At 46.8% G+C, this 26,304-nt stretch overlaps 2 protein-coding genes across 4 annotated transcripts; one reads left to right on the top strand and one right to left on the bottom strand.

Moving 5' to 3' along the window:
* Positions 1-4,134: 4,134 nt before the first annotated feature.
* KCTD2 (potassium channel tetramerization domain containing 2) lies at positions 4,135-19,414 on the bottom strand. Of its 2 annotated transcripts, none has more exons than XM_082440899.1 (6): positions 18,928-19,414; positions 17,204-17,312; positions 14,859-14,950; positions 10,357-10,452; positions 8,126-8,251; positions 4,135-6,996 (listed from the first exon to the last, which is right to left on the bottom strand). In XM_082440899.1, exons 1-6 carry the CDS (start codon positions 19,264-19,266, stop codon positions 6,967-6,969), a joined length of 792 nt encoding a protein of 263 aa, XP_082297025.1. In that variant the 5' UTR covers positions 19,267-19,414; the 3' UTR covers positions 4,135-6,966. The 2 variants fall into 2 exon arrangements, 1 of the variants encoding a protein (XP_082297025.1); XR_014257397.1 differs by lacking the exon at positions 4,135-6,996 and adding an exon at positions 8,618-8,755 and having other exon boundaries at positions 8,142-8,251.
* On the top strand, positions 18,551-24,347 carry ATP5PD (ATP synthase peripheral stalk subunit d). Of its 2 annotated transcripts, none has more exons than XM_082440905.1 (6): positions 18,551-18,573; positions 21,151-21,281; positions 21,565-21,661; positions 23,633-23,704; positions 23,943-24,005; positions 24,150-24,347. In XM_082440905.1, the coding sequence occupies exons 2-6, from the start codon at positions 21,160-21,162 to the stop codon at positions 24,279-24,281; spliced, it is 486 nt and encodes a 161-aa protein (XP_082297031.1). In that variant the 5' UTR covers positions 18,551-18,573; positions 21,151-21,159; the 3' UTR covers positions 24,282-24,347. The 2 variants fall into 2 exon arrangements, with proteins under 2 accessions (XP_082297031.1, XP_082297030.1); XM_082440904.1 differs by lacking the exon at positions 18,551-18,573 and adding an exon at positions 19,474-19,592.
* Positions 24,348-26,304: the final 1,957 nt, after the last annotated feature.

Here is a 26,304-nt window from a genome sequence, read left to right as displayed (position 1 = left end):
TTTTGCCATTATTGATTTTTTATTATTCAATTTCCTCTTTCCTATTATCTGGGTAGTTATACTTCTATTATTTGGGGGGTAGTTACATGAGAAATTATAACATGCATCCATGGCTTATCAAAGTCTAATATTAAGCGTTACTTTAATCTTAAATAATGCAAACCCTTAGAATTCTTCAACTTCATTTACCTCATCCCAACTTTTACTATGGTTGTGTATTTTAATTCTCTTTATATATTTTAAAACTATAAAGTGCTAATAGGGGCTTCCCTGGTGGCGCAGTGGTTGAGAATCTGCCTGCCAATGCAGGGAACACGGGTTCGAGCCCTGGTCTGGGAAGATCCCACATGCCGCGGAGCAACTAGGCCCGTGAGCCACAATTACTGAGCCTGCGTGTCTGGAGCCTGTGCTCCGCAACAAGAGAGGCCGCGACAGTGAGAGGCCCGCGCACCGCGATGAAGAGTGGCCCCCACTTGCCGCAACTAGAGAAAGCCCTCGCACAGAAACGAAGACCCAACACAGCCATAAATAAATAAATAAATAAAATTAAAAAAAAAAAAAGTTAAAAGTGCTAATAATGCTTAAATGTTCTCTGTGTGTAATCTATATATCTATATATATCAATCCATGTACTTACCATTTTAATTGCTCTCCATTTTTTCCTATGTCTCTAGCTTCTGGGGTCATTTCCTTCTTCCTGAGGAACACCTTCTAGTATTTCCTTTAGTACAAGGTCTGCTGGTGACAAATACTCTCAGGTTCTGGTTGTCAAAGTTGCTTTTATATCATCTTCATTCTTAAAGGATATCTTCACTAAGGATAGAATTCTAGGTTGGCAGCTATATTCTTTTCAGCACTTTGGAGATTTAATTCCCCTGTCTTCTGGTTTATATTTTTCTGTTGAGAAGATGACTGTCAGTCTTATTGCTGTTCCTTTGAAAGTAACCTCTTTTCCCCCCCCTTCTGGTGACTTTTAAGATTTTCTCCATATTTTGTTTTCATCCATTTTGGTATTTCTATGTGTGTTTTTATTTATCCTGCTTAGGACTTGTAGTGATTCTTGAATACGTGGCTGCCTTTAAGTATCTCAAAGGGGCTTGATTCTGGCTCAGCATTTCCATTGCCCTGCCTCTGCCAGGTTCTTTTTTTTTTTCCCTACTATTTATTTTTAAAAATTATTTATTTATTTATTTTTGGCTGCATTGGGTCTTCGCTGCTGCACGCGGGCTTTCTCTAGTTGTGGCTACTCTTCGTTGAGGTGCGCAGGCTTCTCATTGTGGTGGCTTTTCTTGTTGCAGAGCATGGGCTCTAGGCCCGTGGGCTTCAGTAGCTGTGGCACGCGGGTTCAGTAGTTGTGGCTCGTGGGCTCTAGAGTGCAGGCTCAGTAGTTGTGGCACATGGGCTTAGTTGTTTCGTGGCATGTGGGATCTTCCCAGACCAGGGAATCGAACTCGTGTCCCCTGCATTGGCAGGAATTTTCTTAACCACTGCGCCACCAGGGAAGCCCTCTACTATTTATTTATTTATTTATTTATTTATCTGGCTGCGCCAGGTCTTAATTGAGGCACATGGGACCTAGTTCCCTGACCAGGGGTGGAACCCGGACCCACTGCATTGGGAGTGCGGAGTCTTAGCCACTGGACCACCAGGGAAGTCCCTCTGCCCAGGTTCTGATGAAGCTCCCTTGGCCACTCCAGCAGCTGCTTGGCTGTTTCCTCCCTGCCTCCAGCATTCCCCTCTCTCTCACTGTTCCAGGCATGCAGTGGCTGTGCAGCACATGGCAGCAAATAAGTGGACGTTTGCTCGAGCCCTGATAGAAGTGACAGAGCTGAGCATCACATCCTTTCTGCACCTGCCAACCACACCCTTCTCCAACTTCAGGGTCTAGTTCAAGAACTCTGTGGAGCCTTCCGAATCCTCCCCCCTCCAAACATCTGCTTACTATCCATCATTATTGCACAAAGCAGGCATATTTTGAGGATGTTTAGCTCTTTGATTTGCCAACTGTGAGACGGTGCACGTGCAAAGGTTATCAGAATGAAATGTGAGTAGAAGCAATAGCCCAAACTTAGACATAAAGTGATGCAAGAATATCCAAGGGAACTTGCTCACAATTTCCTTACAAGAAAGCTAAGAAATACAAACTATTAGTCTTCTATCCATTTTGTGTTTTGTTAGAATTAACAGAAAACTGACCAGTTAAAAAATACTCAAATTTAGGTATGAGTTAGATTTTGAGCTGCGAAATTTGACTTGGGGAAAATAAACACAGAGGAGGTAAGAGCCACAAAAGCAAGCCCACAAGGGCAAAAGGTACAACTCACAAGGGCAAAAGCTCGTGGAAAACAATGATCTCAATGAAAATATTTTTAAGTGAAAATGAAAATAGAAGAAAAATTGAATTGCATTGTATAGAAAACCGACCAAGGAATTAAACTGGCTAAACAGAGTAACAGTTCACTCCAGAGGAAAGCTTTACTGATGAAAGTCCTTCTGTGTGGTGTGATTCTTATTAAAAATTTAGCTCTGGGCTGCCACCTGGGCTTTATGACTGAGCAGATTCAGTCAGACTCAAATAATCTGTTGTAAACAGCGCCGTATGGAGCCTCCAGCAAGCTCCAGCGGGAGACTCACCATGCAGACTCCAGGGTGTTGGAACAGAACCATGACTCCTTTTACAGATAACTCTTCTTCTGTTGAGGAACAGCTCCAGCTACCTAATCAGGGGAATCAAGTGATCATGTGGCCTGAGCTGCCCATCACAACCCACCAAGCCAATCTGAGGAGTAATTAACACAGCCCAGAAATAGATGTGACGGTCTCTCAGACCTGGGAACAATGACTGTTTGCAGTGTCTTGTGTTGGGGAGAGGGTAAGATCATCTTTGTGTAAAGAGTAGTTGTATCTTGGGACTTCCCCGGCGGTCCAGTGGTTACAACTCTCCGCTTCCACTGCAGGGGGGCGCGGGTTCGATCCCCGGTCGGGGAACTAAGATCCCACATGCCTCGCGGCGCAGCTGAAAAATTAAAAAAAAAAGGAAAGAAAAGTAGTTGCGTCTTGTTACATGGAAGCATAAAGCTGCTCTTATGAAGTTCAAATATGCACAGAAGAGTGCTTACGGATGCGGAGCAACCAAAAAGGTGGCAGAGCTGCTGTTAACTCTCAGCCCCAACCCACCCAGACTGCCCTGTGCTGCTGGGGCCGGGAAGCTGCTGAAGGCAGCGTGAGAGGGAGACCGCAAGGCTGGAGGGGAAAAAGGAGACGTGGCCCTTCCTGTTAGAGAAACCACAGCAACGCAGCTTTGCTCTGGCAGCAACAGCTGGTCCCAGCAGTGCGGTTCATTTGCGGTTTTCCACACTCCCAGCACCAGCTCACTGAGCCCTGAGATGGCAGCATCCCTCTACAGGGCCCCTCCTCCAAGCCTCGACCGTTTAATGCCAACCTCTTCCCTTTGCTCCCCAGTCCTGGGAGCGATAACTGTGTCCTGCGACCACTACAGCTGTGACACCTGGGTCCCCTGGGCCCTCTCCTTTCTCCACCACCTGTTAACGACGGCTGTGGCCTCCCGTCGGAGCTGTTACAGCCACACACCTTGCTCAGTACCTTCCTGTGTACATGCCACCTCCCCAACTGTAAGCACCCCATAGGAGGGACGACCTAACGCCTTTTGAGGATCCCACACCCCGCCTGACGCCTTAGGGATCAATACTTAACTTGTTGGTGGCTTGATTCTCACCTCACGTTTCTTACTCCTCCTCTTCCTTGCAGAGAAGATGGGCACCCAGTCACTTATTCTCTTCCAGAAAGACTTTTTTCCCTTAAAAACCACCTCATACCCCTCCCCCTGTCTCTTTCCGGCTCTCTGGTGGGAAGCCCATCTGTCCCCACCTTCTGTTTCTGGGCCCTCTCTGGGTCCTTTCAGATGCAGTAAAATGAAAGCCAGGAGGAAGAAGGCCCAACACCCTCTCAGGCAGTTTTAGCAGCAGGAGAAATCAGGGCTTTGTAAGAAGCCCTGCTAGAAAAAGGTGCAGTGAAATTCATCTCCTGAGGACAGCCTGAGAATCATCAATAGTGAGTGACAGCAGGAACCCGGGCGCTCGCAGTATTGGAAAACATACACCAAAGGTTTCAAGATTCAGAAGTTTGTTTCATGTCTTTATTGACCAGAGACAGAAAAAAAGGGTCACGGCATTTCAGACTTTATTCAAACACACAAATGGTAACAAAGGGCACCCACAAGTGACAGGCATGGTCCCTAAGGCCTGGCTCAAAGGCCATGCTGGAGGGTGTGGGTGACTTCTCAGCCCTACTCCCTCAGCATCTCTGTCCCTTCCTCCTCTGCACCTCACGGACACCCCTGAGATCAGTTAAAATTGTGCAGAAACTAAGTTACTCTAGAGGAGGTTGGGCACTGCCTCACTGCCAAGAAAGAGGAACAGGTTCTGAGGAGAAGATGGAAGCGGGCTTCTGGGGTCGTCACTCAGGAGATGCCAGGCTGCTCCCTGGGTCTGGCCTGCATCACCCACGGCCTCGGACCTGGGCAGGGAAGGAAGCAGGGAGACACTCCCCACGTGGCAGCCCTGGGCAGCTGGAGAGCGTGGGTCACTGGTCATGTGATACCCCCCAGCCAATGGCCAGACCTCTGCCTGAAGTTACTCTCCCGGAGGGAGAAGGCTTTCAAGAAAAAAACACCAACTAGGTTCATAAAGGGCTTGGGTAAAATACTTTTCCAGAAACCTTAAGAAACGAATCTCTCTCGGATTCCTGGAGCATTGGAACAACTGAAATTGTCGTGGGGTTGCCGGCAGGAGGGAAACTTGGTGAAAGGCAGCCCTCTAGTTCCTCAGATCACTTAGCAAGGGGCTCAGCAGTCTTTTCGCAGGCTCCACGGTGGACCTCTGAGAAGCATGATGAAGGAAACAATGCATCCTGAGGGGCTGGCCCACGCCTCCTCGCTCCTTCTCGCTGGCTTGGGACCAGAGGCTGATCATCAGGTGAGCCCCAGAAAGCAAATCTGACTGGGCACGAGGCCCCAGATGCAGCTGCTTTCCCTCCTTTCAGTCTGACACGGCTCTCATTCAAATCGGCCGAAGAGCACCCCGCCCATAGTTCTGTCCTACTGGGGGCAGCTTTTCCTTGACTCACTCAAAATCTTTTTTTTTTTTTCCCTGAAAGATGACAGGATGGACATCTGTCACCTTTCTGAAGGGGTGACTGTTTTTATTGTAGGTAGAAGTTCCTCTAACATTTTACAACTGTAAAAATCCTGGGCTCGGGCCAGACTTCCGAGGTGCTGACGTGCACGTTCACGTTGGTGCGCAGACACGGCGTGTCAGCAGACGCCCTGGATACACACTTCTACCCTACTCTACACAGACACGTGAGGGCAACGTGCGAATCCTGGAGAAGAGTTAGGCCACCTGGGCAAGGGCAGGTCACAGGCTCAGAAGACATTTGGCATAGTCGATAGTCATTTCCAAAACACCATGACCCCAGACCCACGCAGTAAGCAGCTGAGCTGTGGAGCAGAGAGAACCTCAGCTTTGAAGGTGCCCAGGAGCCTTGGGCTTGAGGGGGCTTTTATGGATGGAGCATTCCCCACGGGCACCTCCCCCTCCTCCAGACCATCTGCCACCCTAAGAAAGTCACCCGGGGAAAAGTCAGGATCCTCTGGCCCCTTTGTGTTCCGTGACTGCTCATCGAGACTCAAAAGCTTAGAGAGTCCAGTTACGAGCTCTGAGGGCACAGCCCAAAGGAGGGCTTTCCTCCTCTGGGTCCAACAGCGTTTGATCCTTGATGCCTTGGCGCTCCACAGAAAGGAGTGGTGGTGAGGGCTAGGTCAGAGATGGCGGAGTCCTCCGACTGCCCAGCAAATGCACACACACTATGGGGGATGGTGGGGGGGGGGCTCACTGACGCCGCCCAGGTCAGAAACCAAGAAGAGACACAAATATCGCACTTTTGGTCAAGGCATTTCCAAGAGACGATCACAAAAATGATACCACTTTTGGATACTACAACATAACACATTTGGCAACTTTCAAAGAAAACAGCCGTTCCCCACCCCAAGCCATCGAGGGTCCAAAGTCCCTTTACCCTCAGCCCCAGTTTAAAAAGTCAGGGAAGGAAGATGGGCCAACGGAGGGCAAGAAAAGGCAGCAGAAGCAGTTACACCAACTACCTAAAGCGCCCATCAGTCTGTCTGTCTCATTCGGCGCAGGATGCCGCCTGCCTCAAACCTCTTCTTGGGGAGAAAGCAAGCTATCTGGGGGGTCCAGGCTGCTGGAGACAAACGAGGCAAAGCTGAACATGGTAGTAGCTGGGTGCCCCGAATCCAGAGCTGCGATCCCCAGTCTCCAACCACAACCAAGGACACCCTATCCTCCCCCTCCTCCAAGAGGCTTTGTTCATAGGAATGTGGGGTACTCTGGCAACTCTATCCAAACCTCAGTTCAACAGCCTGAAGCTAGAACCCTTTGCATCTGCTGCATTATTTTGGGGTGCATGGGCGGGGAAAGATGGTGTTACAAAGCGGCTGCCAACGTCCAACATGGCCCACTCAGGTGGAAACATGGCACAGCACAGGGAAAAACCTCTTCGTTTGCTCCAGCTTCCTTGAAGCACAGCATATGTGCAAAGACCTAGGCCTTCCTCTTCCCCTCCCCCTAGCCCTAGATCAGCTCCAGCTGGGAACTCGGCCCAGCTGCTCTTGTAAAGATTTGTTATAACACTGGCTAAGAAAACAGAAGCAGGTACTGAAAAGGTATTCTGCAGCCGGAAGCGGCCTCTGTCTTCCGGCTCCTGTGGGTGGGGCTGGGGTTCCTTTGGTTTTGACCAGAACACTTCTCCACCGGGGGGCCAGGCTCAGCTTTGCTTTGCAGTAGCTCGGTTACTGTACAGGAGCAAGATTTAACTTCACAGAGGTGCTCTGCTGGGTTGCTCTCTCGTCGGTTAGGACTCCGGACTTTACATCCGAGATCCTCTCTCCTGAAGAATCTGGAAGGGGAAGGTGGGGGAGAGGGCTGAGGCTTGGAGGCTGGATGCAGACTGCTTTTGGGCGGCGGTTGCTTACCAGACCGCCGAGGGAAGAGAAAGAGACCCGGAGCCGCTTTCCACTGGACCCCGCGGAGCAGCACCACAATCCCTGTTACCCCAGGAAGCCAGGCAACCGCCCCTGAAGCACTGCAGTTGTAAAAGACTTTTGCTGAACACGGTCAGGCCTAAGTTTATGTGCTGTTGGACCACTTCCCCTGTGAGAAAGGACACGGTCCGGGCTCACCACATATTGATGATTTAGAAGCATGTATGTGTGTCTGTGTACGAGGGGGCACAGTGGAGGAAAAAAGATAACAGTGTGCAACCATTTTCAAGTAACTTCAGGGCGTCAGGGGGCGGGGGGAATCACAAAGGTAACCAAACACCTTTTCTCTTGAGATGGCAGAGAAAGAGAGAGAGAGAGAGAACAGTTTCAAAATATAAAGGTAAAATACTTTCCAATTTTGAGTTTCAGAATTCTCACCTTATAGTAATTAATGGCCATAGCTTTTCTTTTTCATTGATTTGACAGAGGCTGGGAAAAGACTACCCTATTTTGGTTCACGTGTCCTAACTAAAAGCCTCTGTCACTGCTCCAAAAATCCTGATTTAATTTACAACAGTCAGGGGCTCCCCTGGTGGCGCAGTGGATAAGAATCCGCCTGCCAATGCAGGGGACACAGGTTCGTTCCCTGGTCCAGGAAGATCCCACATGCCACAGAGCAACTAAGCCCGTGCGCTACAACTACTAAGCCTGTGCTCTAGGGCCCGCAAGCCACAACTACTGAAGCCCGTGCGCCTAGAGCCCGTGCTCCGCAACAAGAGAAGTCACCGCAATGAGAAGCCCGCACACTGCAACAAAGAGTAGCCCCCACTTGCCGCGACTAGAGAAAGCCCGCGTGCAGCAACAAAGACCCAACACAGCCAAAAAAAAAAAAAAAATTACAACAGTCAAAAGGCCAAAATGAAGGGGAAATGCAAAGCTGGCTTGAGAAGGAAAGGGAAGAACCCGTGAGCAACAGTTCAGGCAAGGCCTGCGCAGGGGCTGGGAGCAAAGAGTCAGAGACGAAAGTGGGGTGAAGCGACTTACCTTTGCCTTCTCGCTCGGCTCAATGACAATGCCATTGGTAGAATTATTTAATTCTCTGGAGACAACACAGAGGAATTCTGCCTGATCCTCATTTCCATAGTTATAGGAAGATCCGATGCTGATTAGCTGATAAAACAAGAATATGGTGAACATACAAATAGTGACCTTAAAATATTTAAGTGCCACACAAATCAAACCCTCCTCCTCACTCAACTTTTGTTGTTTTGCTTCTCAAAGGATGAAGAATTCTCTGGGTCTATCAAGGCCCCAGGGGATAACTGGATTTCAGCTGTTCACCAGGCTTCCCCAAAGAAAAGTGTGAGTTCTGCCACTGTCCCCTCACCCAAGCACTTGAAACAGTGCCAAAGGCAGCAGCCAGGATTGATACGGTCACATTATTCCTTCTAGCAAACACTGAGGGGAACTAGAATGCTTCTGTGAATGAAAACGGACACTTGCTTCAGCCAAAACACCTACACGGAGCTGGCTCACCTTTAAGCAGAAGTCCTAGACAGGAGACTGGCGCTCGGGAGGCTCTGGAAAGCACCACGCGAGTCACTGGAGAGCTACTCTAAGCCAAATGCTGCTGGAACTTCTAACCTTTTTGGTGAACTGAACTCAGGCTCTAGTCTAAACAGGAAATACACATGCAGAGAGGGAGAAGCTGAGCCCGAGGGTGTGGTCATCCTGGCAAGTCCGCAAGGCTTCAAGTCGAGAGACCATGACTGACTTGCTGTATGACCGGGCTGCAGACACCTCAGCCTTCCTGGGCCTTAACTTCCTCCTCCGTGTAATGGAGTCAAAGGGAGCAGACTTGGTCCTCCCACAGCACATCAATAAGATGAGAAAAAACAGGATAAATTATTCATTAGTTTCACAAAGAATAGTTTTAAAAAGTTGTTATAGGGGCTTCCCTGGTGGCACAGTGGTTAAGGATCCACCTTCCAAGGCAGCGGACACGGGTTCGAGCCCGGGTCCGGGAAGATCCCACGTGCCACGGAGCAACTAAGCCCGTGCGCCACAACTACTGAGCCTGCGCTCTAGAGCCTGTGAGCCACAATGGAGAGTAGCCCCCGCTCGCCGAAACTAAAGAAAGCCCGGGTGCAGCAACGAAGACCCAACACAGCCAAAAATAAATAAATAAATTTATATTAAAAAAAAAAAAAGTTGTTATAATATCCTTTGTCTTTGAAACTTTATAGCAGGGAAAAAATACTTCTGGAGTGGAAGTATGGTGGCATTTTGAACAAGAACACCTGAACAAGAACTAGGCTGACACATGCAGGTAGCACTGATTCTGCAGTGGAAGCTAAGTGTGAGGAATCATCCAGCATTGGCTCTGAAGACAGAGACACCTGTGTGTTTGATCTATAACATAATACTGTTAACACATAGGGTAACTCTTATTTAAGAAGGTAAGCTTATGGTGACAGCTCAGCTCACCTCTTAAACTCTACCTAAAAACAGGCAGGATTCACTGAATTTATAACACAGTCACTCTATTCATGCTCAGCCTCCCTGTGTTTTGAAGACAACAGATGAACAATTCTGCCATCTAATGGAAGAAAGCAGTAAAATCCTGGCTCTCAGACACTGTTTTGATGCCTCGGTCACAAGCACAAAGCTAAAGAACAGAAACCCACAGAGTGAATGGAAAGGACCTGGCCACCCTCCTTGATGTCTGATCCCTTCACATCACAGCTGTTCACTACGCCGTGCATGGTGGATGGCGCACATACTCGGAATGATGAAGATCTGATCCTGGGATAAGCAAAGGGAGGGTTTTTGCTAAACCCTAGTCTTCTTTAGCTACTTATTCTAGAATGTGTCAACAAAGCACTTTCTTTTTTTTAAACATCTTTATTGGAGTATAATTGCTTTACAATGGTGTGTTAGTTTCTGCTTTATAAACACAGCACTTTTGAAAGGAATCCCTCTGAGGGAAAAAAGCCCAGAGAGGCACTTGCAAGCCTAAACAAGCTGGCTGGCTCTCTCTGGGGAGAACCACGCGGAAACTCTGCATATGAAGCTGGGAGACACAAGCCTATCCTCAGTTCTCCCCAACTCATCACGTCCTACCGCGCAAAGAATCCACGCGGAGTGGCTCCTTCTCCGTTTTGGAACAGGATCACACCTGGCCCCCACCCGACTCCCAGGGTGATTAACTGGCTACAGACAGCGACTGGCTCCGAGGCTGAGATACAGGGCTGCTCCCACGTAAGAAACATTACCTGTTCGAATTTCCAACCGTCAGACATAGTGGACACCATCTGCGTGAGCTCCTCTTCTTGGCACTGCAGGACTCTGTACACGTGCTTCACGGGGCCCTGTGACAACCACACACAGACTCTGAGGACCGGTTTCAAGGGCACAGCAGTTTGCAGCTGCCTCGGTGAGGCTCTCCAAAAAAATAAAGACTGGAAAGGAGTTTGCTTGGAATTTTTTTCTTGGCGGCCACCCACTATCCCCTTTGCAAGCAGCACTGTAGTTTTTCAATAAAAACTTACCCAAGAAAGAAAATAAGGGGTCGAAGAACATGAATAAAATAAAATAATCCTGAACTCTGGAGGGATGAATTATGTGAGTGACCATGCTGATAAACTGAAGACTTCATCTATTTCCCAAAGTAGAAAATAAGAGTAAAACTGCTCTGGACAAGAAAGCCAAAAAAAAAAAAAAGAAAGCCACATTTTCTTCTTCAGTCACTATAGCTGACATACATGCTGAAAATGCAGACCATATCTTGGTTTATTCAGAATGATACCTTATATATGGGAATAATACATTAAATAGGGACCCCATAACGTACACATGTTCAAGCTATTCTACCCTCTGCTGAAGCTACCTGGAAGTGTTTCAGTGTTACATGGTAACATTCCTGTTATAGATATGCGTATAATAAAAAACAAATATTTGGTCTTTGTTCCTGGTTCCTGGCACATACCTCCTAAAACCTCTGGAAACTCCTGAGTGACAGAAGTGTCTTTTGGGGACTTCCCTCGTGGTCCAGTGGGTAAGACCTCTCGCTCCCAATATAGGGGGCCCGGGTTCAATCTCTGGTCGGGGAACTAGATCCCACATGCATGCCACAACTAAGAGTCCGCATGCCGCAACTAAAAGATCCCTTATGTTGCAACAAAGATCCGCGCGTGGCAGCCAAAACAAACAAACAAACAAACACACACGGGGGGAGTGTCTTTTGTATGCTAATGAGCTGGTCACCAGAAAGACTGAGGGAGTTAGAGGATTAGAACTTTCAGCCCCATCCTGTGACCCTGGGGGAAGGGGGAGGGACTAGAGATTGAGTTCAATTACCAAAGGCCAATGATATAATCAACCTTCCCTACCAAATGGAACATCCTGAAAAACCCCTAAGCGATGGGGTTCAGGGAGCTTCCAGGTTGGCAAACACACCCGTGTGTTGCGCAGTTGGGGGGGTGGCGCGTGCTGACTACACGGGGAAAGAGGCTCCTGTGCTCAGGACCCTTTAGGACTTCACCCCATGGATCTCTTCATCTGGCTGTTCATTTGTATCCTTCATAATAAACTATAGTAAGTAGAGCATTTCCTGAGTTCCACGAGATAGTCTAGTAAATTACTGAACATGAAGGGGGCATTGTGGGAGCCCCCGAATTTGTCGCCAAGCCAGACAGAGTGCAGGCGGCTAGCGACCCAGACTTACGACTGGTGTCTGAGACCCGTGGAGTCTGACGCTGACTCTGGGTGGTCAGGGTAAGGACAGGATTGAACTGTTGGTCACCCAGTTGGTGTCAAAAATTCAGAGAAAGGCCATTTGCTGGCCAGACTCAACTCTCTAGAACATAAGTTAGAACCTAAAGCCAAAAGGCAGAGCAACGGAAATGGATGCCCCAGAGCCGTAGCACTAAGGCCCCTACACTTCACTGACACTTGTGATCTGGCCCAAGGGGGACGAGACGCCCAGTCACGAGAGAGCCAGGGTGGCTGCAGGGAGGCAAGCTCGCCAGATGGAAGTTCCAGTTCCCAGAAGGACAATCACAGGCGCACAGGAGGACTCGGTATTTAGCAATCTGGGACCATTCCGTGTTGGGTGCAAAGCTGCACACTCACTGCCCATCCCAGAGGGCATAAGGCACAAACAGCAAGCCAGGTTCATAACAATGACTCCTGGTCATGGAGAGAGGGGTCAGTTATGTTCAATCGGATTTTAAGGAAATATGGACTGTTTCCTTAAGAATGATGAAAACTTAACACTTTTTCAAAAGGACAAGCTGGCTTCAGCTACCTGGAAAATTAGTTTTAGAACAACTTGGGGAATACTGGATAAATAAAAGCAGCTACTGATCACCGAGCGCTACAAGCCCCAAGTGTTACACCCTTCTCTTCTAGTCTTCACTGCAGTCCTGGAAGGCAGGCGTTGGCTTCCTTCTACACGTGGGACACTGGTGTTCGCAGCGCAGTATCTTGCCCGAGCTGTACAGTGATTAAGCGGATTGGAGGTAGGGCTGGGACTTGAGCCCAGGTCGGCCTGACAACACTACAATCTTTCTTGTACACTTTGTCCTTCTACATGAGGTACAGCTACCATTAAACAAGGTGCTAAGGTAAAAAAAATTTTCTTCCATGTAAAATATAGGACAAATCTTCCGACAATTTCAATTACTCTAGCCGTGCATTTCGGAAACAACCAGATGTTTTATAAGATGTAGAGCATCCAAAAGACCTGAGAGTGGTCACAGCTGTCAAAGTCCCAGGTATTTAAGATATCTGTACTGCCTCTTTTTTCTTCTTCTCTTCCAAAGTAAACCATTGGTGCTCTCAAATGCACCAAGATTAATCACCTAGCAAAAAATACTACCAGGGAGAGCAGAGTAATAGAATGGTGGCAGCCACTAAAAGAGATGTGATGTCACTGAGAAAAGGCAGAGTAGGTCCCCCACATCTTGGGCTTCGCCCTATTGCCTGCCATGTGTGTCTCCTTTCAATGCAGACAAGTTAAAGGAGATAACGTGTTTGAAGGGACAGCCACAGAAATCCACGCTCAGCCTTAGAGCCACGTGGGACAAATGCAAAAGGGGACGTCATTGAACAACATCAAATCCATTGCCCAGAGTTCCACTAAATAAAGAGGACAGATGGAAAGATCAATTAACATCAAAAGGGTCTTGACATTCCTAGAATAAAAAAGCTTCCAACTGGGTATAAATCCACAAGCCTCAGAATCTAGAGAACTAATTAACTGCTGTCATCAAATAGATGAGCATCTAACGATGCTCTCAAGGAATTTGCTAATGGCAAAGAACTGAGAGTGTTCAGGGGCCACGATTCGAATGGTTTCAAATGACATACTCTATGGTACCATCAATATTTATATTAAGCAATCAAAGGGGTTTTTTTGGAATGTGGAAAACTGAGGATGAGGCAATATTCTCAGAATGTCTGATCTATTAAGTATCTATAATAGTGAAAGATGCCATGTAAATATACTATGAGATGGCAGAAAGATTGGTGACACTAGATCATATTTCATATGGCAATCTGCAAACCAACTACAAGTTCACCTTTGAACATTAAAAAGGAGCCTTTCAGCCATTGGGCAGATGTAAGAGAACTAAATGAATAAGCCCTTCTTTCCACCTTTGCAAAGTGCTGGAGATAAAATGTATAAAAGAGTTCATTTTTTATCATAGGTGTCCGCTATTCATCCAGATAATTCCATTTAGAGCCAGAAAAATTTTGATATATGAAGTCTAACAAAGAAAGAGCAAGGAACTATTTTTTTACTTTTGAAAAGGAACATACTGCCTTCTTATTTCAAGGAAAATTCTATATTGCAATAGATTAGATCTCAAGAAAGCGACCACCACCGGTATCTGATGGGGTAAGAGGCAAGTCATGCTGGAGTCCAACTCTGCCCCGTTACTGCAGCTAAACTCTCTTAAAATAGAGCCTAAATACATGAAAGGGAGTGTCTGTGTTTCTTGCTAGACTTTAAGCTTCTTGAAGGCGTGGACCTTCTCCTATCAGTTGGGGTCCCCAGGGCCTAACAGAAGCTATTGTGGCCACTTACTTAAGACACATGATGGGTGATGCGACATGAAATGAGGTGAGAGTGCCTCACTGCCTTCCGTTCTCAAACTATGTGGCAAATTCTGTTTGATTTTTGTTACCATATCTACTAAGTTAACATAAAAATTCAGACTTCATAATAAAAAGAGAAGCTTGATATTATTTTCTTAGAAGCATGATTCACAAACCACTTGCAAAGTCTACGCCATGACTGGTTTCAAGAGGCTGTCAGGAGCTGGATGTGACATGGTAACAGGCTGAAGGCCGGTCCTAATAAACAGAAGCCAACAGGCGGAAGGAAGCAAGACCTTGTTTGGCCTCCACGTGGACAAGAAGGGAGACAGATACTCTGCCGGAAAGAACAGGCTTTGAACCTCAAGTGCAGTGGCTTCTCCCACTGCCAAATGGAGAGCAGCCACAACCTCCTGCTCTTCTAAGGGGACACGGGGCTGTTTTGTCTTCTTTGTGATTTCTTCCCCTCTGTTTCCTTGTTCTGAACAAGTCTGGCAGAGTACACGCTGTCTGTCTGGCAGACGGACAGTGTTCCGCACAGAGACCTCCGGCTCTATGGGGAAAGGCAGGGCTCTGGCCAAGCAGCACATCATCCGTTTCAAATCACACCCAGACACATGGACAAAGAGAGCCACTTGGGGTATTTTCCCCTTAAGAGTTCAAAACCCATTACCTGTGAAGTTCTGTTCTCGTTGTCCCGTATCCTTTCCTTAACCAGTCGCACGAGAGATGCAATGTTGTAAAACTCCGCTTCCTCCAGCACACCTAGAAGGACCAAACTGTAGTTAGATGTGTGTCAATTCCCCAGAAGACGGCAGGAAGAGGCTGGAGTTCATGAGCTTGCTAAGAACTCCATCTTTCAAATGCAAGTCTAGTCTATCTCCTTCAGCCTGGTAAATGTTTCTTTGCTGTGTGGTGTGCACCCGTGACCTTTTCCCCAACGGCAGTGAGTCAACAGTGCTCTGTTTACTCCGTTTCACCCCTGCAGTTTCCCACCTGGCACCTTCCCCTGCTCTCCCTGCACCTGCCCGTTAGCTGCAGGACACCTTTACCATATGTCACTTAGTTCCTGGAACTAGTCCCATTGGACAACTCTTGAGCTTGCAATTTCTACCCAGTTTGTCCTAAAAATGACCAAAGGTCTGTGTGTATGTGTGTGTAAATTTATGTGGACCAAACTTAACAAGATGCTTATTATTTGAACAATATAAAAGGCAGTCATTGAAAGAATCCCATGCATGGGACTTCCCTGGTGGTCCAGTGGTTAGGACTCGGAGCTTTCACTGCCATGGCCCTGGGTTCAATCCAAAAAAAAGAATCCCATGCTAAACAAAATCAAAGGCCTGAGGCAGGATAACTAAATGGGATGTGTGATCCTGCACCAGGAAAAAAATTTGCTATGAATACCATTAATGGAACAACTGATAAAATTAGAATATAAGCTATAGTTAAGGTGTTTATCAATATTAAGTTTCCTGAATTTGATAACTGTATTGTGGTTATGTGAGAGAATGTCCTGTTCTTGAGAAATACACACTGCAGCATTAAGGGGTGAAGTCTGTAACCTAGTCTCAAATAGTTCTGAAATAAAAACTAGAAGAGGGAGAGGAAAAAGAGCGGGGAGGAGGAAACAGAGAATGAATTGTAACGCAAATATGACCAAAAAATGTTAAAAATTGGTGAATCTGGGTAAACGGAGTTCTTTGCACTATTCTTGCCCTTTTCTCTACATTTGAAATTATTTCAATATGAATCTTTTTAAGGCATTAGAAAAGATGCTTCAGATTCCTCTTTTCAAGAAACAAGAGTACCCATGAGTTGGTAATTGCTAAAGCTGGATGGTGGGTGGAATTTACCGCACTATTCCCATTACTTTGTATGCATTTGAAATGTTAAGGAAATAAAAAGGGAGGGGGCATTTAAAAAAAAAAAAGGGAGAGTGATTCCTCTTTTGACTGGTTTTAACAGCAGTGTTCTGCAGCCACTTCATTAATTAGCACGGCCATTACAGCTTTCTCACGCAGAGCTAAAGCTCCCAGGTCAGGGTGCCCTGGCTCTAGGGACAGGCCCCAGCCTTCAACTGAATGCCTCAGTGAGACCAAGAGAGCCTTTTTTAATTTTTTTTTATTTTTTAACATCTTTATTGGAGTATAATTGCTTTACAATGGTGTGTTAGTTTCTGCTTTATAACAGTGAATCAGCTATACATATACACATATCCCCATATCTCCTCCTTCTTCCGTCTCCCTCCCACCCTCCCTATCCCACCCCCAAGACAGCCTTTTAGAAAGATTTCTAGACCCACTTACAGTCCAAATGCTCTACAAACCAAAAAGATGAGTCAAATAACGATGCACCTGACAACGGGTTGGAGAATGAATTAGGTCAGATGCAAAAATTTACAAGGAAGCATGAGACCAGTCTTAAAAGAAATGAGGCCAAGCCTTTATTATTATTTTTTTTTTACAGTTGCAAGTTCAAACTAAAATTGAAAGTATGAATAGCTAAATGTGAGAGATTTGTTGCTTCAGGCTGTGGACATTCACTGCTAGTAATAAGTAAATGTAAAAAGGGGTCCTGACAATTCTGCAGGTTCAGAAAAAACTCCAAAGCTATCTCCAAAGCTGAGCTACATAGCTTCCTTCTCCCGAAGGAGGCTGAAGCGAACCGAAAGGGGCTCCTTCAAGACCCTCTCAGACGAGACTAGGTAATTGGAGGCTCCCTATTTATTTTCGTAAAGCTTTCCTACACTATCTACTGCACATGAGCCTGATGAAAACCTCAAAATTCAAATCTCAGGACTTCCCTGGCGGTCCAGTGGTTAAGACCTCTCGCTCCCAATTCAGGGGGCAGGGGTTCAATCCCTGGTTGGGGAACTAAGATCCCACATGCCGCATGGCGTGGCCAGAAAAAAATAAAATAAAATAAAATCTGTGGAAAAAAATGTTCAAATCTGTGAAACAGCTTTAAAGATTTGACCTGAACTTTGAAAACGCCCAACGCAAACATCGTTCTTACCTTCTTCTGCCAACTCCTTCGTAATGATGAGCTTCCCATGGCGGAGGTAGTTCAGGATAGGACCAAAGTAGGTAGGGTCCCTGTCAATCAGATAGGCCCCTGTCTCGTCCTGCCAACCAAACATAAGGGTATCATTGTGGAGCTTTCAGATTAAGTCAGGGCAGGGTTTCCACCTCTCTGTCACAATTCATGAGTGAGAGGGCAAGTTTTGCTAGATATTTATCACAAACTATTGGCAAGAAGCCTAGCTTTATGTATCTTGTACTTCAAGATCATTTCAGGGAGGGTGTTACAGATGTACACTCATATTCATCATCTAGGCGTTAACTTGAACTTCTAAAATTTTTACTCTGACACAATTACCAACATTCTTCCTTTGGGATACTTGTTGTAAAGAAACGGAGGAAGAAAATGCCATAGTTGCATGATCTAAATTTTTGCTTGAGATGGACACTCTGACGTCTCTATTGTCCCTGAATCACATTCCTAATTCTAAGAAAACCTCTGTTCAGTTGGCAATGCTCCAGAGCTCAGGGCCAACAACAGTGGGAGTCTGCATTGGCAGCTGTAACTCACACACTCCAGATCTGTGCCCACAGGAAGCTTGGCACAGCCAGGACTTGGCTCTGAGCAGTTTTAATCCTACTCATCTTTACAGTAAAGGGAACAAGAAGAAACTGGCTTCTACTGCAACAAGGAAAATTTAGGGTAGATCAAATAATTCCTTTAGAATAAGCAAGGTTTTGGAAACTCTTTAAAGTTAGGGCAGGACAGGTTTCCTTCAATCTGAGATTTATTACAGGAGAGGCAGGAAATGAATAAATGAAATCAACCAATGTTTACCCAACCCTAGCTCTGTTGCAAGGTAACAGCTAAGTGCTCTATGGGATATAAGGCGCTGTAAGCAATGATCAATGCTTTTAAGTCGGAAACTAAAAGATGAACGTGTAAAGTTAAAAAAACAACTCAGACAACAGCTCAAACTGAAAACGGGTTAGGCGTCTTGTCACCTCTCAACTCTCTGCTTAGCAGCCATGCATCTTGCCCAACAGCACTCTTTGGGTTTCATTTTCTCTGGTCTTAACGGGTCAGCTTAGGTTTGCACTGGCAAATGACAACCTCTTTCCAAGGAACGTATCTGATCTCAAATATCGACCTAAAACAATGACAGTTACCAGATAGGAGCTCAGGGACCAGGACCACAGGAAAGAAGTGTGATATCATGAGAAGCACTTCCTGCAGCTGTCGAAGCCATCATCAGACCCAGGCTTTCACCCAACTTGGCAGAGGGGTCCGAGAGGAAGTCTGAGAAAGCTACAAAGATGCCTTAGCTCACCCTGACCCAGTTCTGGATGCATCTGGCACAGGCGGTGAGGGGCTGACGAGGAGCCCGGGGAAAACGCATGCAGACCTGAGGGGCTGGGATGAGAGGTGCAGAGAGGAATACGGAGAAGGGGTGTGGAGTGGGTTCTCGTGGGTGAAGGTGGGCACAGTATGGGGAAGGAGCCGCTGAGAACGAAGGGTGGCGTCAGAGAGAAAGCCCGCGTGCGCCTGAGGATGGGGGAGAATAGCCCCGGGGGTTAGCCTGGCGGGGAAAGAGGAGGAGGAGGGGGTCCCGGCCCGAGGTGCCCGCCAGTGAGAAGCGTGTTGCAGGAATCGGGGGACAAGCCTAGGAGGAACGAGGGGGTCCGAAGGCCGGGGGCGCGCCCGAGGGCGGGGCACACCTTGTCCGAGTCCAGCTCCGGGTCCTCCTGGCAGCAGAGGCGGCAGAGAAAAGACTTGGGCTCCCGGCCTAGGGTCTGCCTGGTGGTCACGAAGTAGGTGCCGCCCACGTTCAGCCGGACCCAGCGGGCGGCGCCACCGCCCCCTGCCCGCTCGGGAGGTCCGGGACCCGGCTCCAGCGGCTGCGCTGCGGCGGTGGGCTGGCGGCCGTGCCCGCGGGGTGTGGGGCCAGCAGGGCGAGGGCTGGGGGGCCCGCGACCCGGGCCGCCCCCGTCGCCCAGCCCACTCCCACCACCCCCTCCCAGCCCCGCCATCGCCGGGTCCAGTTGCAGCTCCGCCATCTTGGGCCGCCGCCGCCGCCGCCGCTGCCCGCGCGCCGCCGGGCCGGCCCATCTCTTGGCAGGGAGAGCCGGGCCGGCCCATCGGCGGGGGAGGGGCCGGCGGAGAGGGACGGGAGCGCCCCCAACCAGCTCCCGGGGACCCTGGCAGTAGAGGCTAGGCGCCCGCCTTCGGGGACGGGACTTCCGGAACCAGCGCCCATCGCCATTGGCTGATCTGATAAATAGGGCCCGCCTCCTTGGCTTTGGGGCTGGCTGAGGGGAGGCTTTCCGGTGACCTACTTCCGTTCCTAGGTGCTGTGGACTGTGGGCCTCCGGGGTCGGTGAAGGTGAGTGGGATTTGGGGCTTTGGGTCCGACCCCAGCGGGTTCCTCTGCTCTGCCGCCTGCAAACCTCGGCCCGACCCTTGTCGCGCCCCTACCGAGGACGCCGGACCCTGCGGTTTCCCCGCTGGCAGAGTGTCCCGGCTGTAGCTGCTGCTCCGCTCTCCCTTCCTTTCCCCTCCCCCGAGCGCGAGGTCGCAGGGGCCAGTCTGTGACCCCGCCGCCTCTGACTTAGGCGCTTCCACTAACCTTGTCTCGTCCAGCCCGACCCCAGCCTGGCCGAGTTCAGTAGTCCGGTTTGGAGGCTGCGGAAACGTTGCCGGGAGATAGTTTTAGCTTGCTGAGTGACACCCAGCAGGCTGAAGGTTTCAGCATTCGAGCTTGTGGAGCTTTCAGAGCTTCTCAAGTGCAGGGTTCATTTACCGATTCAGCAAATATTCACTGAGCACCTCCTGTGTGCAACATCTGTTCTAGGCGCTGGGGATTCAGCAGTAAATAAAAGACAACAGTCCATTTATAAAGCCTATCTTCTGTGCTTGGAAAAGTCTCTGTAAGGGCACTTATTTCTCTGGTGTATTTAAAGGTCACCTGCCCCTCACTTCCACTCCAGGAGACATAAGCTATCCTGAGAGTGAAAGGAAGCGGCAGGTGTTGGACAAGTGTCTTGAGATCCTGGGGAAGATTTCTTCTGTCTTCCTTGTGATCCACCCCATAGCTTGCAAAGACCTTTGACATTTCAGTTTTTTTCCTAATGTTTGACATTGATCTTATTTAGTTTAAGTTGACTATTTTCCCATATTCTATCCTGGTTTAAAAAAAGAATGGCTGTAATCACTTTCCATCTTCTCTCACATTCACACATGTATTGAATACCTCTTTTAAGCGTATTGCTAGTATACTCAGGGTATGTGCTAACACTGCAAGGGATCATCAGACATGAATAGGAAGGTGCAGGTGTATTACTAATCTAACAGGGAGGGGGTAGAGAGCCCCTTAAGTTTGTATAAGATTGTAGAGCAAATTGATGTGCACAATTAACATCTGATATTTTTAACAGCCTTCTTAGGTAAGCAGGGCTATTATCCCCATTTTTCAGATGAGGAAAGTTTGGTCGAGAATCTGCCCTATTTAACTAAGCCTTGTTGAAATGGGGGTATGTGTCAGGTTCTGTGCACTGGAGAATCAGTGAATAAAACGCAAACTGAGTGGAAATGCATTTAAATTATTTTATGTAATGCATGACTACTGCATTAGCAGTATTTCCAAAGGTACATGGAGTGCAAACACTAGAGAACTGGGCTTTGATAAGTTAGGAGTTGAGTAATAGAGGGAGGACCATCTAGCGGGGAGAGAATATATTTATATGCCAGGTTGCACACCTTGAATTTGAAAAGGTAAATTGTCCTCCTCTTCTGATTTAGTGATCCTAATTCCTTTAGTTGACAGATATACCCACTCATATGATGCTGATCTATTTCTTAAATACTTGACTATTTCTAAGATGCCCTTCAGACGATTCTCTCCAAGAGCCCTGTTTTGATCTGACCAGTTTTATTTTCTTTAGGATCTCTAGATGGCTGGACGGAAACTTGCTCTAAAAGCCATTGACTGGGTAGCTTTTGGGGAGATCATACCCCGCAACCAGAAGGCTGTTGCTAACTCCCTGAAATCCTGGAATGAGATCCTCACCTCCAGGTCAGTACCTTGCTGAGAGGGAGTATCTTAACCTGTCACTTAATGTGGAAACAAAATGTACTTTGGAATTGCACATGAAGTTTTGATGTTCTTCCGGCAGAAAGTATAAAGAAATCCATGCATTTTCCAAATGCAAGTAATTTTTTTGCATTCCTTTGATCTCCCTCCAAGGGAAGAGTGTGATGGTAGCCCCAGGCCATAGGAATAAGGAACAGGGAAATTGCTGTGTGAATTTTTTGTTGCTCATGGAACAATCTTAACTTTTGCTTTTCTACGTGATCAGGTTGGCCGCTCTGCCTGAGAAGCCACCTGCCATCGACTGGGCTTACTACAAGGCCAGTGTGGCAAAGGCTGGCTTGGTGGATGACTTCGAGAAGAAGGTGAGACTTCAGGCAGCTAAAGCTCTGGTCTTGTAACACGTCCTACTTGGGGAGCAGGACGGTGGACAATTACACGTGCAGGATGACAGGGAGGAAAGAGGGGTGGAATTAACACCCAGAATCCAAAGGAGGCTCAGGAGAGATGGGTGTGGCCAAAGGTCTTGTGATGATAGATTTAAATGGTAAATAGGTGCAGAGACTTCAGGGTCTCTTCATGCAGCAGGTTTCTTATCCAAGGAAACAGTATGGCAGAGCCTTAACCCGGGAGCCAGAGGGCTCTCGAGTTGGACGTTTCTGCCCAACTCTGAGTTCCTTCTTAGCTCCCCACCTGTCTCCTTTTAGAACAAACGTAACATTTTTTTTTCTACCCTTTTACTGTTTTCCTCTTTTCTCTGCTGTCTTTTTTACTGTCCCTTGTAGCTGTGATCTCTTGCTCACCTATCCTCTTCTGATGTTAAATTTCAACATCCAAAGTTTGTTTGTTGATTCGGTGGTTGCTTATTGAGGGCCCACTCTGTGCCAGGTGCAGTGCTAAGTGCTGGGGCCGCAACACTAAGCTGTCTTCGAAGGAGACCATCTCCTCCGTCTCCATGATGCGAACATGATTTACGCCAGTCCACTACGGTTTCTTTTAAAAGAGAAATCAGGGGACTTCCCTGGAGGTCCAGTGGTTCAGACTTTGTACTTCCACTGCAGGGGACACAGGTTCAATCCCTGGTCAGGGAAGTAAGATCCTGCATGCCGTGTGGTGCAGCCCAAAAAAAATAATAATAATAAATAAATTTTTTAAAAAAGATTAAAATCAAAGAGATTTTATATATTTATCATTAGAGAGCATTGTTACACTGTAGTAAGTAATGCTGAACCATAGTGTAGTGAAACCCAAAGTAACACATTAGTAAAAAAACAATAATTTTCTAAAGCTGTGATCTGGGTGATACAGAGTTGCTACTCAAAATCTAATAAAGCTCTTACTTTGTATTGTGAATTATAGAACACTACTTTTTTTTTTTTTTTTTTTTTTCGCTGCGTTGGGTCTCTGCTGCTGCACGCGGGCTTTCTCTAGTTGCGGCAAGTGGGGGCTACTCTTTGTTGCAGTGTGCGGGCTTCTCATTGCGGTGGCTTCTCTTGTTGGCGGAGCAAGGGCTCTAGGCGTGGAGGCTTTAGTAGTTGTGGCATGTGGGCTCAGTAGTTGTGGCTCACGGGCTCTAGAGCGCAGGCTCATTAGTTGTGGTGCACCGGCTTAGTTGCTCTGTGGCATGTGGGATCTTTCCGGACCAGGGATCGAACCCATGTCCCCTGCATTGGCAGGCGGATTCTTAACCACTGCGCCACCAGGGAAGTCCTAGAACACTACTTTTTATAAAGCCATATTTTTTTAGGGAAACTTAGGAGTGACATAGAACTGATAAATGTGTAAAGTAAATTTTGCTGGATTTTTGTATATAATCATCTCTAGAACTCTGGACATTGAGGATTCATTATGCTGTGGTCAACTTCAAATACTTTCCAATTCCAAATATCTCAATGAATGAGCCTTGTCTTTTACAAGTATATGCCAAGCTGGGCAACATCAATGGATTTTCTAAAAATAATGTAAACGTCTTCTGTTCAGTGTTATTTGAGTGCAATAAAATGCAGAATTCTTAAAAAAAAAAATCAGAATTTCTTTAGAACTGCAGGGTTCTTTGAGGTCATCAAGTCCAACTCTCTTTATCAAGTGAAGAAACTGAAGCTCACTGTAATAAAGAATTGTCCAAGGTCTCCAGTTAGTTAGTGACGGGGCAGAGAAGAACCTCGAGCTTCCATTGGTAGTCTAGTACTCTTTCCACTACGACGCCCTAGATGCATGCTGGTTTCCTCCCCCAATGGAGAATGTGTTTTTATATGCTCTATTATGATTAGCAGCTTTGAGCCCTTTTTGGGGGCTCTTGGTTATATTAACGACAACTCACTGTCACTGTTCTGTAGTTTAACGCCCTGAAGGTTCCTGTGCCAGAGGATAAATATACTGCCCAGGTGGATGCTGAAGAAAAAAAAGATGTAAGTATTTGAGGCTCTTATTTATTCTAAAATTCTCTTAATTCCTGACAGTTCTGTTTCTTCCTAGTAAGGTTAAGGTGGAGTGACTTTAAAGGATCGATGAAAAGGAATGAACTATTAATAAACGCAATAACATGGATGAACCTCAAAATAATTATGTGAGTGAAAGAAACCAGCAAAGGAGTACATACTGTATGATTACATTTCTGTAAACAGAATTTCTCCCTTCTCTTAAAAGGTGAAAATTTGTGCTGAGTTTCTGTCTCTCTCTAAGACCAGGATTGAGGAATACGAGAAAGAGGTAAGGATGAGCCTTGGCCTTTGCCTATATTTCCTCTCTTTCACGGCCACACATCTTTCACCTAGTGGGGGTAACCTGCCTCGGATTCTTTTTTGCATCTCTGCAGCCCTATTTATCTTAACACAGTTCCTGTCTTTTTTCTAGCTGGAGAAGATGAAGAACATAATTCCATTTGATCAGATGACCGTTGAGGACTTGAATGAAGTCTTCCCAGACACCAAATTAGATAAGAAGAAGTATCCTTACTGGCCTCACCAGCCAATTGAGCAATTATAAACTTGAGTCTGGGAGAAAGCTCTGGCCCTTGAATTATAAACTCTGGACATTAAAAATAATTATGTAGTGCTGTGTGTGTCTGCTCCTTTGTGGTTGAGATAGTTAAACTCTGGAGTTACCTCACTGGGAGCGGAGTTTTTGTTAAAATGGAAAGGTATGCCCATAGGTGTGTGCTGTTGCCTAATGGTGAGGGCGTGTAGGAGCCAATTACTGAGCCCCCAGGGCTGCTGAAATCTTAACAAATAACAGTAGGGTCAATGACAGTGTGTTTCACTGGAATATGGTAAAGAGGAATCATTATCTACTGATTGCCTTGAACTTTCTCTTTGCTTTCAAACCACTGATTCCTAGGGAGTGCTTCCTTCTACGTGTCCATCAGTAAGTCACATGCAGATGTAACAGCAGGGTGAGTAGCAGCAGGGATCTACTTTCCTGTGCTTCAGCTCTTCAGTATAAATGTGGTATAAAAAGAAATTTTGTCACAAAGTTAAAACCTGTTATAGCTTTGTATATGAACACAGGAAATTATTTTAATTCCATCGTTTCATTAAAAAAAAATCCTAGTATTGATTGTAGTTAGCAGGACTCCTGAGCAATGCCAGGAAGTGTAGGTGGTTTAAAGTAAGATGAGGTGGTGGGAAAAGTTCTATTGCCTTTGAAGTCAGAGGACCTGGTATGCCTATTGCTTATGCCTGCCCTTGGCCATTTAGTTGCTGGTTCTAGACGAATCGTTTACCATCTCGGGACTTTCCTTTTCTCATTTACAAACATCACGATTGTAATGAGAATTAAATGAGATAACCTGGGAAGTTTCTTGGTAAGAAAGTGATCTAAGCAAAGGCATCTGGCTTGATATGGCTTAAATCCTATAGGAAAAACCTACTGAGGGGCTTCCCTGATGGTGCAGTGGTTAGAAATCCACCTGCCAATGCAGGGGACACGGGTTTGAACCCTGGTCCGGGAAGATCCCACATGCCGCGGAGCAACAAAGCCCATGCACTACAACTACTGAGCCTGCGCTCTAGAGCCCGCGAGCCATAACTACTGAGCCCACACGCCTAGAGCCCGTGCTCTGCAACAAGGGAAGCCACTGCCTGCGCACCACAACAAAGAGTAGCCCCCACTTACCATAACTAGAGAAAGTCCATGCACAGCAATGAAGACCAAAAAAAAAAAAAAACCTACCAGGGGAAGGGTAATGTGCCCAGGCCAACAATTTTGTGACACTTCCGCCAGAGATTCCAGAATTTACTGGAGAAGATCAACAGTTGCTGATAACGCTCAAGAAAGTAATGTAGTCTTAAAGGACATAAGCAAAGGAAGCCTGGGGCACCATCACCCCTAATTTGTAGGGCAGGGGCTAGGCCGAAGGTAAACTGTAATTGAGGGGCAAGGCATGTTCCACTTAGAGCTGCTTTAGTCATAACATAATCTGATGTTCAGCAGTAGTTCTGCCAGAAGGACTTCAATGCACAAAACGAGTACCATTCGCTCCCTCCCCCCAGGCTGTGAAACATTGAACTGGCACCCAGCCATCCAGCTGAAGATCCAGGGATTCAGACAAGTGAAAACATGGGCATCTTAGAAAAAGCCACTGACTTTGCTTTTGGAGTGTGGTTAGAACGTGTGTTCAAGGGAAGAACCAATATGAGTCCTATGAAAGTGTCGTAACATAAAGGGAGGGGTCCCCAGCACTTGAGGGAGAGCCTCTGGAAGACTCAGGAAGAAACAACCGTGAAAAACTGACAACGTGCTCTCAGTCCAAGGCATTTAGGAAGGATTGGGGCACTTTTAAGTTTTATATCCTGAATCATTTGAAGTTTTTGCATTGAGCATGCGTTGATTTTACATTAAAAATAATCACTAGTAAAATAGGATTATGCTTTTCAAATCACAAGAGAGAAAAGTACATCCTATATGGCAAAAATTAAAGAAATCAGCAAAAACATAAGCATAAATACAGAACCAAACATACATAGGATGATTATGGATTAGTAAAGTCCCCTATTAGAAGACAAAAATT

The sequence above is a fragment of the Balaenoptera physalus genome, assembly GCF_965194825.1.
Source record: "Balaenoptera physalus genome assembly, chromosome: 20".
NCBI classification, from domain to species: Eukaryota; Metazoa; Chordata; class Mammalia; order Artiodactyla; family Balaenopteridae; genus Balaenoptera; species Balaenoptera physalus.
The sequence above is the reverse complement of the archived record's forward strand: the minus strand, read 5'-3'. Positions and strand labels throughout refer to the sequence as shown.

Excerpts from the sequence above, each read along its gene's own strand:
- KCTD2 (XM_082440899.1), bottom strand. The coding sequence starts at position 19,266 with ATGGCGGAGCTGCAACTGGACCCGGCGATGGCGGGGCTGGGAGGGGGT. Across the intron at positions 17,313-18,927 it reads CGGAGCTGGACTCGGACAAG|GACGAGACAGGGGCCTATCT; the intron begins GTGTGCCCCGCC and ends TTTGGTTGGCAG. Across the intron at positions 6,997-8,125 it reads AGCCGAGCGAGAAGGCAAAG|ATTCTTCAGGAGAGAGGATC; the intron begins GTAAGTCGCTTC and ends TTCCCCTTCCAG.
- ATP5PD (XM_082440905.1), top strand. The coding sequence starts at position 21,160 with ATGGCTGGACGGAAACTTGCTCTAAAAGCCATTGACTGGGTAGCTTTT. Across the intron at positions 21,282-21,564 it reads AATGAGATCCTCACCTCCAG|GTTGGCCGCTCTGCCTGAGA; the intron begins GTCAGTACCTTG and ends CTACGTGATCAG. Across the intron at positions 23,705-23,942 it reads ATGCTGAAGAAAAAAAAGAT|GTGAAAATTTGTGCTGAGTT; the intron begins GTAAGTATTTGA and ends TTCTCTTAAAAG.